Source organism: Geotrypetes seraphini, chromosome 1 (assembly GCF_902459505.1).
Source record: "Geotrypetes seraphini chromosome 1, aGeoSer1.1, whole genome shotgun sequence".
Lineage (NCBI taxonomy): Eukaryota > Metazoa > Chordata > Amphibia > Gymnophiona > Dermophiidae > Geotrypetes > Geotrypetes seraphini.
Genome location: NC_047084.1, coordinates 360,328,908 through 360,346,619, shown reverse-complemented (window position 1 = coordinate 360,346,619; position 17,712 = coordinate 360,328,908). Strand labels below are relative to the sequence as shown.

General features: G+C 46.9%; 1 protein-coding gene across 4 annotated transcripts in view; it reads right to left on the bottom strand.

The window, feature by feature from the left end:
- Positions 1-17,712, bottom strand: part of UBA6 (ubiquitin like modifier activating enzyme 6) — a 328,373-nt gene that overhangs the window by 109,781 nt on the left and 200,880 nt on the right. For all 4 annotated transcript variants that reach the window (XM_033914779.1, XM_033914755.1, XM_033914773.1 and 1 more), the window contains 4 exons: positions 13,979-14,068; positions 13,574-13,654; positions 10,799-10,927; positions 3,193-3,244 (listed from right to left, as the gene is read on the bottom strand). In XM_033914779.1, the coding sequence (XP_033770670.1) occupies positions 3,193-3,244; positions 10,799-10,927; positions 13,574-13,654; positions 13,979-14,068 (352 nt within the window). The remainder of the gene's footprint in view (positions 1-3,192; positions 3,245-10,798; positions 10,928-13,573; positions 13,655-13,978; positions 14,069-17,712) is intronic.

Below are 17,712 nucleotides of genomic sequence, written 5' to 3'. Positions count from 1 at the left end.
TGAGTGACATTGCTGAAGGGTTAGAAGGAAAAGTGTGCCTTTTTGCAGATGATACCAAGATTTGTAACAGAGTAGACACCGAAGAGGGAGTGAAAAATATGAAAAAGGATCTGCAAAGGTTAGAGGAATGGTCTATGCCTGGCAACTAAAATTCAATGCAAAGAAATGCAGAGTAATGCATTTGGGGATTAATAATCGGAAGGAACCGTATATGCTGGGAGGTGAGAAGCTGATATGCACGGATGGGGAGAGGGATCTTGGGGTGATAGTGTCCGAAGATCTAAAGGCAAAAAAACAGTGTGACAAGGCAGTGGCTGCTGCCAGAAGAATGCTAAAATGTATAAAGAGAGGCGTAGCCAGTAGAAGGAAGAAGGTGTTGTTGCCCCTGTACAGGTCTTTGGTGAGGCCCCACTTGGAGTATTGTGTTCAGTTTTGGAGACCGTATTGGAGACCGTATCTGGCGAAAGATGTAAGAAGACTTGAGGCGGTCCAGAGGAGGGCGAAGAAAATGATAGGAGGTTTGCGCCAGAAGACGTATGAGGAGAGACTGGAAGCCCTGAATATGTATACCCTAGAGGAAAGGAGGGACAGGGGAGATATGATTCAGATGTTCAAATACTTGAAGGGTATTAACGTAGAACAAAATCTTTTCCAGAGAAAGGAAAATGGTAAAACCAGAGGACATAATTTGAGGTTGAGGGGTGGTAGATTCAAAGGCAATGTTAGGAAGTTCTACTTTACGGAGAGGGTGGTGGATGCCTGGAATGCGCTCCCGAGAGAGGTGGTGGAGAGTAAAACTGTGACTGAGTTCAAAGAAGCGTGGGATGAACACAGAGGATCTAGAATCAGAAAATAATATTAAATATTGAACTAAGGCCAGTACTGGGCAGACTTGCACGATCTGTGTCTGTGTATGGCCGTTTGGTGGGGGATGGGCTGGGGAGGGCTTCAGTGGCTGGGAGGGTGTAGATGGGCTGGAGTAGGTTTTAACGGAGATTTCGGCAGTTGGAACTCAAGCACAGTACCGGGTAGAGCTTTGGATTCTTGCCCAGAAATAGCTAAGAAAAAAAAATTAAAAATTATGCACATTTTGAAAAATTGGAAGTCATCCACACTACTAGACTACACCTTTTGGTGGAACTCTTTGAGCATGTACCACAAATTCGAATCATATGCATATGAAAAGAACATGATATCCAGTTTCTCTACAAATTTCGTGCGAAATAAATCACCTTGGTCATTCTTAGATTCATATGTTCACTCTACCTCGTAGACAATTCTGCCTCTCTCTCTTTCTCTCTCTCTCTCTCTTTCCTTATCTCTCTTTTTTCTTTTATTTCATCATCTCGGCTTCTCTACCCTTTCTATTTCTTTTCTTAGCAGTTTCAAATACTCTGAATTCTTCTTACTAATCTGTTATATACAAATGAATGTAATTATGGCTTCTTTTGTTTATACATCATTATTTTTTATTCAATTTATATGTATTTGAACTACTTTTTGTATATCACCGATAATATTCAATAAAATTATTCAATTAAAAAAAAAAAAAAAAAATTTAAATTGAATCAGGTTGGGCAGACTGGATGGACCATTCGGGTCTTTATCTGCTGTCATCTACTATGTTGATTTCAATCTTCTCAGTCTTGAGGCACAGCATTCTAAATCAGTTGGAACTGGTGTACACCCTCCATAGTCAGACCAGTGTATATTACAGTAATCCAATCTTGATGTTACGTCATGCGCAATTATGACAAGACTTGCTTTCTCAATGTAAGGAGAGAGGCAACTATATGAAACATATTGTTGAATGGATGGGAGAGCAAGGTTTGAAATTGAATGTCGATAAGACAGAAGTGATGCTAGAGGGGAAAGTGGATCAAGATAGATGGTCAAAGGCTGTTTGCCTTCTCAGGTTGTGTAGACAGCAACCTGAACACCAGAAGTGAAAGGTTGTTAACTGTAGTTTACTACATACACAACCTGGAAAAAGCAGGGCATCAGGATTTGTGTAGCTGCATCTCCTGTGGGTCCAGCATCTCTTCCCTTCTTGTTCTCGCTCTCTCTCACCATGGCCCTGCTTCTCCCCTTACCCCCAGCTCCCCCTCTGCCTAAACTCCCCTAATTGTCCACCATCTTCCTCCTCTCTCTCTGGTTACACCCAGAGTCTGGCATCTCTCCTATCCCCCCTGCAAGTTCAGTACCTCTCCCCCTCCCACCAGCATCCCTCCATGAGTCCAGCACGTCTTCCTATCTTCTCATCCTGAGTCCAGCACCACTCCCTCTCCCTTCCTTCAAATTGTTCCCCCCCCCCAGGGGTCCAGCACCATTCCTCTTCTTTCTTCATACTTTCCCCTCCCCCAGCCCCACTTCTCTTCTCCCTCCCCTCCCTGGTCTGTCAAACCTGCTTTGCTGGCACCTGCAGTGTTAACACACTGCCTGGACTAGCGCTAGATTCTTCCTAGAGAACAACATGGGGACAAATTTTTCCCGGTGCCCGCAGGAACTCATTTTCCTGTTCCATCCCTGCAAGTTCTTTTCCTGATCCTGCTCCATTCAAGCAAACTCTGTCCTCATATGCACAAGCCTCAAACACTTTAAAATCATAAGTGTTCAAGGCTTGTGCAATTAAAGCAGAGCTTACAGGAATGGGGCAGGGACAGTGACAAAACTCACAGGTATGTGTCATTCTCTAATCCTTCCCTCTGCTGCATCCCGCCCCTTTGACACCACTTTTTGAGTATGTGAGGGCAGGACCTGGCAGAGGAAAGGATCTGGCATCATGTTAATTCTGCAGGTGCTGGCAAAGCAGGTTTGTTGGACTGGAGTGGGGAGGGAGGGAGGGAAAAGTGGACATGGGAAGCGGTGCTGGACTTGGGGGTGAGAGGGGAACAATGCTCGTCTCCATGATAATGTGTGCTGGCTCTGTGACATCTACTGAATGCTCACAACACACTGGTTGAGAACTGCTGCAATAGTCCAATCTATTGCAGCAGTAACTGCCTCAGCTGGAGGCTATACATCAAGGCTTCAGCTAAAACCCTGCAATTTTAGTTACTAGGAATTCAAGGGGTGGGAAAACTGCTTTTACAACTTCAGCAACCACCCTGGGATATCAAAAATCTGATTCCATCAAACCCAGGTTCTCCACAAGACAGTGAAGAGCAGGAAAAAGTTTAACATTGTACTTACTTCCATCTTTTAATCGTGTATCAAGTGGGAAAGAATGTAGAAGCTGAAGAGACTAGGAAAGAAAAAGCAGAGTGAAATATTTTTACAAGTGCATTAAACATTTTAAACATTTCACAATCCTTTTCCTCTAGCGCCACTTAAAACAATAAAGCACAGTTACTTACCGTAACAGGTGCTATCCAGGGACAGCAGGCAGATATTCTTGACTGATGGGTGACGGAACCGACGGAGCCCCGGTACGGACAATTTTAGAGTGATTGCACTCTAAGAACTTGGAAAGTTCTGGCATGCCGCACCGCGCACGCGCGAGTGCCTTCCCGCCCGACAGAGGCACGCCGTCCCCAGTTATGATAAGCCAGCTAAGAAGCCAACCCGGGGAGGTGGGAGGGACGCAAGAATATCTGCCTGCTGTCCCTGGATAACACCTGTTACGGTAAGTAACTGTGCTTTATCCCAGGACAAGCAGGCAGCATATTCTTGACTGATGGGTGACCTCCAAGCTAACAAAAAGAGGGATGGAGGGAAGGTTGGCCATTAGGAAAACAAATTTTGCAAAACAGATTGGCCGAAGTGTCCATCCCGTCTGGAGAATGCATCCAGACAATAATGAGATGTAAAAGTATGAACTGAGGACCAAGTAGCAGCCTTGCAGATTTCCTCAATAGGAGTGGAACGGAGGAAAGCTACAGATGCTGCCATTGCTCGGACTTTATGGGCCGTGACAGAACCTTCCAGTGTCAGTCCGGTCTGAGCATAACAGAATGAAATGCACGCTGCCAGCCAATTAGACAACGTACGTTTAGAAACAGGACGTCCCAATTTATTCGGATCAAAGGACAGAAAGAGTTGGGGAACTGATCTGTGGGGTTTCGTACGCTCTAGATAGTAAGCTAGAGCCCTCTTACAATCCAAAGTATGTAGAGCTTGTTCCCCAGAATGAGAATGAGGTTTTGGAAAGAAAACAGGCAGAACAATGGATTGGTTGAGATGGAATTCAGAGACAACCTTAGGGAGAAACTTTGGATGTGTACGCAGAACCACCTTGTCATGGTGAAAGACTGTAAAAGGTGGATCTGCAACCAGTGCATGAAGCTCACTGACCCTCCTGGCAGAGGTAAGAGCAATAAGGAAAAGTACCTTCCAAGTGAGAAACTTGAAAGGAGTGGAAGCCAAAGGTTCAAATGGAGGCTTCATTAAGGCGGAAAGAACCACATTGAGATCCCAGATAACAGGAGGGGCTTTAAGAGGTGGTTTCACATTGAAAAGACCCCGCATGAACCTGGACACCAGGGGATGAGCTGATAGAAGTTTTCCATGGATCGGCTCATGAAAAGCAGCAATGGCACTGAGGTGGACTCTGATGGAAGAAGACTTAAGGCCAGAGTCAGACAAAGAAAGCAAATAATCCAACAACGTCTCCACTGCCAGGGAAGTTGGATCAAGATGATGAAGAAGACACCAGGAAGAAAATCTCGTCCACTTCTGAAGGTAACATTGCAGAGTGGCTGGTTTCCTGGAGGCATCTAGAATGGAACGAACAGGCTGAGACAAAAGCGTATCATGAGAAGTCAGCCCGAGAGATACCAAGCTGTCAGGTGCAGAGACTGGAGGTTGGGATGTAGAAGGGTCTCCTGATGCTGTGTAAGCAGAGAAGGATACAGTGGAAGAAGAAAAGGTTCCCTGGAACTGAGTTGAAGTAGAAGGGAGAACCAATGTTGCCTGGGCCACCTCGGAGCAATCAGAATCATGGTGGCTCGTTCCCTCTTGAGCTTGAATAAGGTTCTCAACATGAGAGGCAGAGGAGGGAAAGCGTACAGGAACAGATTTGACCAGTCGAGGAGAAATGCATCCGCTGTCAGACGGTGAGGAGAGTAGAGTCTGGAGCAGAATAGGGGCAGCTGGTGATTGTGAGGAGCTGCAAAGAGGTCTATCTGAGGAGTGCCCCACTGAGCGAAGATAGACTGTAGAGTTACAGGATCGAGTGTCCACTCGTGAGGCTGGAGAATTCTGCTAAGCTTGTCCGCTAAGGAATTCTGTTCTCCCTGAATGTAGATAGCTTTCAGGAAGAGATGGTGATCTATGGCCCAAGACCAGATCTTTTGAGCTTCCTGGCACAAGAGGCGAGAGCCTGTCCCCCCTTGCTTGTTGATGTAGTACATGGCCACTTGATTGTCTGTGCACAGCAGAAGGACCTGAGGAAAGAGAAGATGTTGGAAGGCCTTGAGGGCATAAAACATCGCTCTGAGTTCCAGGAAATTGATGTGATGCTTCTTTTCCTGGGCTGTCCAAAGACCTTGAGTCTGGAACTCGTTCAAATGAGCTCCCCATGCATAAGGAGAGGCGTCGGTGGTGATGACTAGTTGATAAGGAGGTTGATGGAACAGAAGACCTCTGGATAGATTTGAGGATACCAACCACCATTGTAGAGATTGACGAAGAGATGATGTCACAGATATGTGTCGTGAGCAAGGATCCGTCTCTTGGGACCACTGAGTGGCAAGGGTCCATTGAGGAGTGCGCAGGTGAAGACGTACGAGGGGTGCGACATGGACTGTGGATGCCATGTGACCCAAGAGTATCATCATTTGTTTGGCAGAGATGGAATGTTGAGGAAGCACCTGCTGACATAGAGACTGAAGAGTCTGAAGACGGTTGGATGGTAGGAATGCTCTCATGAGGAGTGTGTCCAATATCGCTCCAATGAATTGGAGTCTTTGAGTGGGAATGAGATGAGACTTGGGTAGATTGATCTCGAATCCCAATATTTGTAGAAACTGGATGGTTTGGTTGTTGGCCAGGAGAACTGCTTGAGCGGATGTGGCCTTGATTAACCAGTCGTCCAGGTAAGGAAATACCTGAAGGTGGTGAGAGCGTAGAAAAGTAGCTACCACGATGAGACATTTGGTGAACACCCTTGGAGAGGAAGCAAGACCGAAGGGCAGCACCTTGTATTGGTAATGACAATGATTGATCATGAAACGGAGATACTGTCTTGAGGTTACATTGATCGGTATGTGAGTGTATGCTTCTTTGAGATCGAGGGAGCATAGCCAGTCGTCTTGGTTGAGAAGAGGATAAAGAATGGCTAAGGAAAGCATCTTGAATTTTTCCTTTACCAGATGTTTGTTGAGATCGCGAAGATCTAGAATTGGTCTGAGATCTCCTGTTTTTTTGGGGACTAGAAAATAACGGGAGTAGAATCCCTGCCCCTTTTGATCTAGAGGAACTTCTTCTATAGCGTTCAGAAGAAGGAGGGATTGAACTTCCTGAATAAGGAGGGCAGATTGAGGACTGTTCAAAGCAGACTCTTTTGGCGGGTTTTGGGACGGAAGAGTCTGAAAGTTGAGAGAGTAGCCGTGGCGGATGATGTTGAGGACCCATTGGTCCGAAGTGATAACTTCCCACCGGCTGAGGAACAGAGAGAGACGACCTCCTATAGGTTGAGGCAGGAGAGCAGATATAGGAGTACTGGCTATACTTTGGAGAAGTAAGTCAAAAGGGCTGTGTCTTCTGCTGTGGAGTTGGCTTTACAGGCTGCTGTTGCTGTTGTTGTCTGGGAGGCTGACGCTGTTGCTGCCGTTGACGCCTGGGTTGCTGAGCAGTTGTTGGCAATGGCCGAGCTGTGAAGCGGCGTTGATAGGCTGACTGTTGTCTAAAAGGCCTTGTTGGGGGAGGCTTTTTCTTATTTTTAAGTAGGGTATCCCAACGGGTCTCATGAGCAGACAGCTTTTGAGTAGTCGAGTCCATGGATTCCCCAAAAAGCTCATCCCCTAGGCATGGGGCGTTGGCTAACCGATCTTGATGATTAACATCAAATTCAGATACCCGAAGCCAGGCCAGGCGACGCATTGCTACAGACATTGCTGTCGCTCTGGATGTAAGTTTGAAGGTGTCATAAATGGACCTAACCATGAACTTACGCAGCTGAAACAGAGATGACAAGCAATGGTGGAAAGATTGTTGTTTCCGTTGAGGAAGGTATTTCTCAAAGGAAGCCATGGTGGTAAGGAGATGTTTAAGGTAGAAAGAAAAATGAAAGCCATAATTTCCAGCTCTATTTGCCAACATTGCATTTTGGTAGAGCCTCTTACCAAATTTGTCCATGGCTTTACCCTCTCTGCCAGGAGGTACAGAAGCATATACACTGGCTCCCGAAGATTTTTTAAGGGTGGATTCGACAAGTAAAGATTCATGTGGAAGTTGCGGTTTGTCGAACCCAGGAATGGGAATTACTTTATATAGAGAGTCTAACTTACGTGGGGCCCCTGGAACCGTTAAGGGAGTCTCTAAATTCTTGTAAAAAGTCTCCCTCAAGATGTCGTGAAGAGGGAGCTTCAAAAATTCCTTTGGAGGTTGGTCAAAGTCCAGGGCATCCAAAAAAGCTTTAGACTTTTTGGACTCAGCCTCCAAAGGAATGGACAGAGAATCACACATATCTTTCAGGAAACTGGAGAAAGATGAAGTGTCATGCTTAGAAGACGGGTCATGTACAGCAGACTCCTCCTCATCTGAGGAACATTCTCCTTCAGAGAGAAAGGGTTCTTCTGAATCTCCCCACAGATCAGGATCCCTGACATGGGGAGAACGGTCCCGAGACTCTGGGGTAGATGGTTCTACATGCCAGGTTTTGCGCACCGATTTACCCGATCTCATCGATACCGACCCAGGCGATGTAATCGGTGGCACCGGAGCCGAAGTCTGCACCGACTGATGTTGAGCTCTCGGCTCCGGCGCAAGGACTGGCATCGATACCGATGAGGTGGAGTGAATCGGTACCGAGGGAGTGGATACCGACAGCACAGGTTGTTCCACTATCGGTACCGGCTCAGTACGGACCGGCACTGGAAGGTTCGGTGCCAGGATAGCTGGAAGGAGCTGTTGCAATTGCTCCTTGAGCTGTGCCTGGAGAATGGCCGTAATACGGTCATCAAGGGATGGCACCGGTACCGCTTTTTTCTTCTGCGGTACCTGCGGTGCCGCTCGACGCCCTGGAGATGAGGAGCCCGATGTCGAGGGACTCACCTCGATAGGAGCGGAGCGCTTCCGCTGGCACCTCACAGTCGGCAGGAATGGACTCACTGCACTCAAGACCGGAGGACGCTCCAGCGGGGAAGGCTTCTTAGCCGGCTTACCTGCATGTTGGGATGCCGGCACGGTGTCTTGCGGCGTTGAAGAAGAGGATGCCGACTGAACTGGTGCCGAAGTCGGAGTCGATGGAACGGGATCGGACATCTCGGCACCGAACAGTAATCGCTGTTGTATTTGGCGATTTTTTAATGTTCGTTTTTTAAGTGTGGCACAGCGGGTGCAGGTGGAGGCCTGATGCTCAGGACCCAAACACTGTAAACACCAGTTGTGTGGGTCCGTGAGAGATATGGGCCGAGCACACCGCTGGCACTTTTTAAAACCTGGCTGAGGGGGCATGAACGTGAAGACCGCTTCAGCCAAATCGAAGGCCGAGGCTTCGATGGTGGCAGAAGGCCCCGCAGGGGAAAAGCCAAATTGAATCAAAAAAAGTAGATTTTTTTTTTTTTTTTAACAAAAATCAAAGAAAAAAGAAACAGGCAAAAGCCAAAAAGGTTTACGCGAGCGGGAAGGCAAGTCAAAAAATTTTCAACAGCCGTTGAAAAAACGCGTCTTCTTAGCTCCGCGGAAACTAAGAAACTGGGGACCGCGCGCCTCTGTCGGGCGGGAAGGCACTCGCGCGTGCGCGGTGCGGCATGCCAGAACTTTCCAAGTTCTTAGAGTGCAATCACTCTAAAATTGTCCGTACCGGGGCTCCGTCGGTGCCGTCACCCATCAGTCAAGAATATGCTGCCTGCTTGTCCTGGGATAAAACATACTGCCACCTTACTGTTTCTTTAGCTTAATATACATAGTTCTAAAATCAAATACAAACTGAACAAGAAACAGCAGTGTTTTGTCAACATAACAAAATGTGACAAAAACAATCCTTGAAAGTCCGACTCCAGACTTATATGCTGAAATAAAAAAACAAAAGAAGAAAATGTTTGACATAAATCAATAGTATTTCCCTTCTAATCTCTAGCCCTGGAGTCAGATACAATCAGAGAGGCTGAGCTGAGTTAGAATAGAAACAAGGACGAAAATCTATCGATAATCACAGTATGAAGTAAGAATGGAATTTTGTGTGCGGGCCATTAAACTTCAAAATAAATTTTGTTGTTGTTTTTTTTTTTAAAAAAAAAGTCCAAAATTTCTTTCTACTATTCTTCTTCACTGATTTTCAAAAGAAAGTATAGAAAGAAGAAACTTGAAATACTTGAAAAAGTTCATAAAAAAATTTGAACGGGAAGGCATCTCAATGGAGAAACAAGAGATATGTTGTCTTCACTCTGCAGAAAGTGAAAAACTGACAGCCTCATGAACTGGTGTCAGGTGGGAAGGCACTCGCGCATGTGCGGTGCGGGGAGTATTACAGCTTTGAATTCTTAAAGTGCCAGTGCACTTTTCCACTGTCCATGCCGGGGTTCCGTGGATGACATCACATGTGAGAATATGCTGCCTGTTTGTCCTAGGATAAGACAGAGCTTCCCGCCAAAACAAACTCCCCCAATGGCTGTAGCGGCAAAGAGGCCTGAATGGGCCCAGCTGCTATAGCAGAATTACAGGCAACCTGAGTTCCTTGACTGCTGGCTAGGGAAATCCCTGTGTGTAGTAGAAGAAGACCGGGCTTCCCCACTGCCTACAGCTGATGAGCGATGCACTCACGAAGGGGAACCCTGTTCGCTGGTACCTGAAGCCGACAAGGATTCCCCCTCAAAGCGGCCGGAGCACTTTATGCACATGCCGGCTGCATCAAGCACTCACTGGGCACACTATGAGCACTTTTTCAGTCTCCTTAAAGTGCTCATTGTAAACCACTAGGGAGGAAAAAAGTGCTGGTTAGCAATAAAAAACAATTAAGTTCAATTAAAGGCTTCCTTTCAGACCAGCACTGCCTCAGGACTTCTTTTTTCTTAAATTAAACTAAAAAAAAAGCTAATCGACAAAGGAGCAGACCCCACAGGTTCTCAAAGCTGTAACAAGGTATACAGCTGAGGCACCTCTAAACAAAAATTGGGGAGATGGGGGAAAATGGGAGGAGGAACTTGGCTGCTCGAGTGTGGCAACCCTGAGGTCAGACAGACTCCCGAAAGGGTCCCCCAAGCTATATCCAGACAGAAAAAAAAAAAAAAGGGACAATAAAGGCCACTAATCAGATCCAACAGGCCCTAACTAACAAGAAGAAAGACTGTACAGGCTTACTATCTCCACCTGCTGGAGACTGAGAACATACTGATTGTGGATGGGACTGCACAGCCACAGTCAATGTGGCTGTGTCTCCAACTGCTGGCAGAAGAGCGTAAACCCATCTGTCTGTGACAGTCTGGAGGGACGATAAAGAAATGGGTCTTGCTCAACATATGATGCCTTATAATGCTATATTTAATTTCTAGGTTTTTTTGTTCTTAATTTACTCTTTGTAAGCTTTTTTTGTTGTTTTTTGTAAATCACTTGGAATCCAGTTGGAGATATAGCAGTATATAAGACACCATTAGCATTCTGAACATCATAGCAACATCACATTGTTTCACACACTTACCTTATGGTTAAAGTATTTTTCAAATTTTATTCTTGCTAATTCCACGCACTGTGACCATGTCCTGGGTCTTCTGCTTAATGACTTTATAACTTGATAACAGCCTTCTAAACTTTCCCCGGACTGTATTCTCTAATAGGAGACAAACACAAACTGATCTAAAGGTAGCTAGACAGAGGTGTATTACTGCCACTATTTCAACAATATCTACATAAGTCTTAGATCTGTTTCTTATATGTCAAAGACAGCAATAATATCTATGTCGCTGCATGGAAACCCTGCTTAGCTTTCTAACCTGAACTGCTACTATAAATAAGACTACTAGCATTTATTCTTCTTTATGAAGAGCTCATTCACATAAAAAAGTGAAACCTTGCCTCTAACTGCAAATAATTCTGGTATACAGTGGAACCTTGGTTTACGAGCATAATTACTCGTATATCAAAATGAGTTTCCCCATAGGAAGTAAGGGAAACTTGCTTGATTGGTTCAACTTCCTCCTCCGCCCTCCCTTCCTGCTGCCACCGGCGCTGCTCCACCCCCCCCCCCCCCCGGCATCACCCCCCCCTCGCGAACGCCAAACTGAAGCCTTACCCCCACCTGGCACCAGCATGCAGCACCAACCCACAGGATGTGCCGGTGCCGGAAGATCATGCTGCTTGCCGGACTGGGCCTTGAGCATCTCCGCATGCTCAAGGCCTTCTGGCTCCTGCCTCTCTCCAAAATTCTCAGAGAGAACAAGAGCTAGAAGGCCTTGAGCATGCACAGATGCTCAAGGCCCAGTCTGGCAAGCAGCACAATCTTCGGGCACCGGTACTGTGGGTTGGTGCTGCGTTTCGGTGCCAGATGGGGGTAAGGCTTCAGTTTGGGCGGGTGGCGATCGCAAGGGGGGGCGATGCCGGTTAGTGGAGGGGTGGCGTTCGCGGGCAGGGGGGGCGATGCCGGTTGACGGGCGGAGGGATTCACAAATCGAGTCAACGCTCGGTTTGCAAGTCACAATTTGCGAAAATGTTTTGCTCGTTTTGCAAAACACTCGCAAACTGTGTTACTGGCAAACCGAGGTTTGACTGTATTTCATTTTGTAAACAAGAGTGTGAGGCCTTATTAAGGGGTGTTAGATAATCACATGCTTAGGAGTAAAATTAATCATCATGCCTACATTCTAGGCATGTTCTCTGGCACATATTATAGCTACTATTTTAGATGCCTACTTGTCTATTTACCAACAGTGTGCACAGTTACAGGGCACATAAGAACAAAATGAGCCCTGTAACAAGCTAACCATTAGAAAGTGAATACCTTAATTATTTTCCTGGTTGCTGAAAATACAATCATCATCCAGCTGGTATTTGCTAGTGCTGCCCAATTCAGGGAAAAATTTTCGATTCGATTCAGCCTATTAAATCGATTTTTTAAATTAATTTTTCCCGCCCAATTTAGCATTTTTGGTTGTTTTTTTTCAAATGTCCTGGCGGGTTTATTTTGTAGCCTCTTCGCTCCCACTTGCCACCCCCCCCCCCCCCTTTGCCCTCTCTAACCCCACACCGCTGTTCATGCTTGCTGTCTAACACCAGCTCTGGCAGGATACACATTTCAAAACTGACATATTGTAATCACAAAATAGAACATAAAATTATTTTTTCTACCTTTTGTTGTTTGGTCATTTTATTATTCAAATCATGTTGGTCCCAGGCTCTGGTTTCTGTTTGTTTTCTGTTAACTTGCTCACCAGGGTCTCCTGACCATTTGATGTTTTCTTATTTCTCCGTGCTCACCATCCATCTTCCATCTCTGTATCTTCCCTTGCACCGTCATATCCAACATTTCTGTTTCTTTCCCACTGTTTACTATCTCTCTCTCCCCCTGCCTCTCTATTCTCCTCCATGCAGCATCTCTCCCTTCCTCCCCTTCATTATCATGTGCAACATTTCTCTCTCTCCCCGTGCATTATCTCTCCCTGCCCTCTACTCTATGTCCAAGATTTCTCCCTCTCTTCTCCATGTCTCCCTCCCCTCCACGATATGCAAGATCTCTCACCCCTTTCTAACTCTTTGTTGCCATCTCTCCTTTCCTCTCCTCCACCCCATGTCCAAAAATTCTTCCTCCCTCCCCCATGTAGCATCTTTCCATCCCTCCATCCCATCCCCCTATGCAGCAGCTTTCCATCCCTCCTATCCCCCTGTGCAACACCTCCCGACTAATCCCCCTCCCCCCACCGTGAGATCTTACATATCTTCGGGCCTCCCAAAGCAGCAGAAACGGTGGCCGGCTGGCAGAGGCAGTGCTTTGAGCAGGCTGCTTGTGGCCTGCCCCACCAGGGCTTCCCTCTGCCGCATCATCAGTGACATCATCAGTGGCACAGAAGAGGGAAGGCCCTGGCGGGGCAGGCCCAAGCAGCCTGTTCAAAGCGCTGTCTCTGCCAGCCACTGATGCTTGAAGAGACCTGGAGGTATGTTAGGTCTCATCGGGGTGTGTGTGTTGGTCACTGAATTGATGAGTCCAATATTAGGGGGAAATGAATCGATTCACCGAAATGAATCAGTGAATCGATTCGAATTGGCAAATCGGGCAGCACTAGAATTTGCAGGTAAATGTTCTAGGCTAGCTATTTCTCAGCAAGAGAACTGTGCATTTTCAGTTCTAAAAGAAACCTAGTTTTTAAAAGCTATTCAATGAATGAATGGCACAGGCATTTAGCAAGGGCTTACAAATACAACCATCTCCTGAAATTTCCTCCTAAAAGTTCATGCTAACCACTACCATCTATTTAATTCTTACCTGTAGCACTTCCTCTGCAGATGAATGTGTTTGCCAAAATTTATTAAACAGAGATGGCTTGTGGGAAAACATAGTTTCAAACTACTCAGAGAAAAAGAAATACAAGTCAATATCATGTGTAGATTTTGAAGCATTTTCAACTTTTCACTTTTTTCTTTTACATAACAGAAAAATTAATATTATAAATAATGAACTTTTGAATATTCTAATCCCACCAGATTCTGGTGGATTTTCATTCAGTATAAATTCATGGATGGCCATCAAATTAACTGAATCTGACCAAACAGCCTTCAATCAGAAAGACAACCACTGTCTAAAGGTTTGTTTGTTTTTTAAATAGGATATTTTGAAAGCCACTAAGAATTAGACAGGTTCTTGATGTTGATTCAAGAAAAAGGCACTCACTTTATCTCTAGCCCACTGTATGGTATGTTCAATAAAAGCTGGAAATGACTTTAAAGTGCAAAATGGTATTTCTTCTTCAGGAGGATCTCGCTGTTAAAAAGAAATAAATAAAAGGTTGTTAATATACCAGAAAGGAACAGCTAAACTTCTTGACTTGAAATTTAAAAGCATATTTCCATTTTAATCTTCACTGAAAATGAAGATCAAAGATATCCTAAAAAAAGTGATCAGAAATCCAATCAAGGAAAGCGTTATTTTTAAAATAAAATAGTTATACACAAAACTGCTCAGTAATGAGAGTACTGTATATAGTGTCTATGTACCTTGTGGAAAAATAATTTAAATGTTATCCAGAAAAAAATACTCCTCAATTAAGCTCAATTAATGAGAAATGAGAAATGACAGAAGGAGAAATGTTGGGCATTGTTCTGGGGGCAGTGGTGAAATATGCTGCATATGATGAGAGAGGGAGAAATGTGGCAGTAGAGGGATGGGAGGGATACACCCTGGATCTCTCTCTCTTTCCCCACTCCCTTTGCAGCAAGGAAGGGAGTGAAGGAGAAATTAGGTTCTTACCTGCTAATTTACTTTCTTTTAGCTTCTCCAGACCAGTAGAGGTTAACTTTACGAATGGGTATATATCTAATCATGACCAGCAGGTGGAGACTGAAAACAAAACTTTGGGACAGTATATCCTAGCCCGGGGGTCGGCAACCTGCGGCTCCAGAGCCGCATGCGGCTCTTTTCCACCTTTGCTGCGGCTCCGGTAGTGTGTCACGCAGGTATGCACCTTACAAGTCCAGGGTCGCGGCGGGAAATAGCCATGCTGAGCAGTGAGCTCAGCACATACACAGATGAAAGCCTTGCTTGCTGATTGGTCCGGCGGCCCCGCCCCGCCGTACCGCCGGACCAATCAGCAAGCAAGGCTTTCATCTGTGTAGTGCTGAGCTCACTGCTCAGCATGGCTATTTCCCGCCGCGACGCTGGACTTGTAAGGTGCCTGAAAAAGAAATCATCCTGGCCGGGGTCGGTGTCATGCTCCGGAGATCTACAGCCTTCCTATCTCCCTCTCCCTTCTACCTGCTTCCGGCCACATCCCCTGCTCCGCGGCTCTCTTCGGCAACTCAGCAGCAGCGATCGACACAAGCTTCTGACGTCGGGGCCTACCCTCTGCGAGTCCCGCTTGTTTCAACTTCCTTTTTCCACAAAGGCGGGACTCGTAGAGGGAAGGCCTCGATGTCGGCAGCTTGTCTTGATCACTGCTGCTGACGAGTTGCTGAAGAGAGCCGCGGAGCAGGGGGGTGTTGCCAGGTGCAGGTAGAAGGGAGAGGGCCAGATGCAGGACTCGTGGGTGAGGGAGGAGAAGAGAGAGAGAAAGAGAGAGGGGAGGGAAACAAAAGGAAATATTTCATACTGGGCTGGGCCGGAGTGGAGGGAGGGTGGAAAGATTCTAGCTACAGGGTGCAGTAACAAAGGAAAAGGGGGGAAAGCTGAAAATGGAGATAGTGACACAAAGAAGAGAAAGAGTAAGCAGGACCTACTGAATAAGGATAGAGATACAGAGGGGACATGAAGAGGAGGTGAAATAGAGACATAGAAGTAATGCTGAAAAAGTGTGTGGGGGGAGATAAAGACATTGAAAGGGCAAATGGTGAACATGGCGTAAAGATAAGGACAGAGACAAATGAAGTTTCTGAAAAAGTGGTGAGATAGGGATATAGGTGAGATGGACACAAAGAAGGTGATGCTGGAAAATAGGTGGAATGGTAATTCTGACAGACACAGAAGGGAAATGCTGGATCAAGGAGAGATGGGGCTCAGGCTGGATGGAATGAGGAGAAATGCCTTGTTGGCCCGGAACTTCCTCTCCTACGTCAGAATTGACGTCAAGGAGCGGAATGCTGGTCAGCGCAACACTTCTGCAGGGAAAGCTTGGGACGGCGGTGGCTTGGGGGCTGTTTCCCGATTGCGGTGGCAGCAAACCGAGTGGCTTGGGGGAGGGCACGGAGACAGAAAGAAGGGGGAACAGGGAGACAGAAAGAAAAAGTTGGGGGAGAGAATGAGGTCTGGAGGAGAGGAAACATACAGGAGGCTGAAAGAAAGGAAGAAAGATTGGATTCACAGTCAGAAGAAGAAAGTGCAACCAGAGACTCATGAAATCACCAAATAGCAAAGGTAGGAAAAATGATTTTATTTTCAATTTAATGATCCTGTATATAGCATTAAGATAAGAAACAATATATGCAGTGTTAGATTTGTTTTATAATGGTTTTGCGGCTCCAAGTTTTTTTTTCTTTTCGAAAACGGGTCCAAGTGGCTCTTTATGTCTTAAAGGTTGCAGACCCCTGTCCTAGCCCCTCCTCTCTATTTCCCTCAGTCTGCCGAATAGCCAAGCAGAACCAAGAACTGGAAAAAAACAGAGAGAAAAAACAATACTCCGAAAGGAGTAACAAATAACATACCCAAAATGCTGTTGGAAAATGCAGAGGAGAAATTCCCGAAGGAAGAATGTCCCCACAGCTCGCCAGCTAAGCCAGCCGAGCCACAGCCGCTGTTCTTCAATTCTCCCCGGCCCTAGAAAAATACTAGAACCCGCAGCAAAAACCAAAAACTGCCCGCGCAACAGCCCCAACAACAACAACAACAACAGACAGGGTGGGGACCTCTACTGGTCTGGAGAAGCTAAAAGAAAGTAAATTAGCCTGCGTCTTCCCCGGAGTCTGACATGGAGAAGCGAGGAAAAAAATCCGGCAGAGAGCGGGCGAACTCCAGGGCATAACCGTCCCGCACCACCTCCAGGACCCACTGATCGGACGTGATCTCGGCCCATTTGGGGAAAAATTTGCGCAGCCGAGCCCCCACCGGAACCAAAGGGGGCGCCGGCAAGGCGTCATTGTGCAGGACGGGAAGCGGGGGAATTGGCGGAGGGATTCCCTGCCCCCCGACGGGCCCCCCGAAAGGGCTGCATGCGCTGGAAGAACCGACCCCGGGAAAATCCCGGAGACTGGAAAGAAGCAGCCCCACGCCCAGGGCGATACTTGCGAAAATCCCGCAAACGCCCCCGGGCCGCACCCCCCCGAGACGCCGGGCGGGCACGGTCCTCCGGCAGACGGGGAACTTTCGAGTCCGACAGAGTCTGAATCAACTTATCCAAGTCCTCTCCAAACAAAAACGACCCCCGAAAGGGAAATTTAGTAAGCTTAGCTTTGGACGCAGCATCCGCCGCCCAAGCGCGCAGCCACAACACACGCCTTGCGGCCACGCCAAAAGCCATAGACTTAGCCGAGATCCGCACCAAGTCCTATAGAGCATCTGAGAGGAATGAGGTCGCCATCTCAATCTTCGCTACCTCCTGATCCACCAGAGACCAGTCGTCAGACTCTCGATCCAAGACCCGCTCCGCCCACCGAAACACGGCGCGAGCGACCAGTCCCCCACAAATAGCCGCCTGGACCCCAAAGGCAGAGACCTGAAAATTTTGCTTAAGGATGCTCTCCAATTTGCGCTCCTCAGAGTCCCGCAAGGCAGAACCGCCCTCAACAGGCACGGTATGCCGCTTGGAAATTGCCGAGACCACCGCATCCACGACTGGCGAAGCTAACGTAGCCCGATCCCCTTCAGGAATGGGATACAGGCGAGCCATGCTGCGCGCCAGCCGAAACGGCGTCTCCGGCGTTTTCCACTGCTCCAGAATAATATCCCGAATATCCTGATGCATAGGAAAAGAGCGGGAA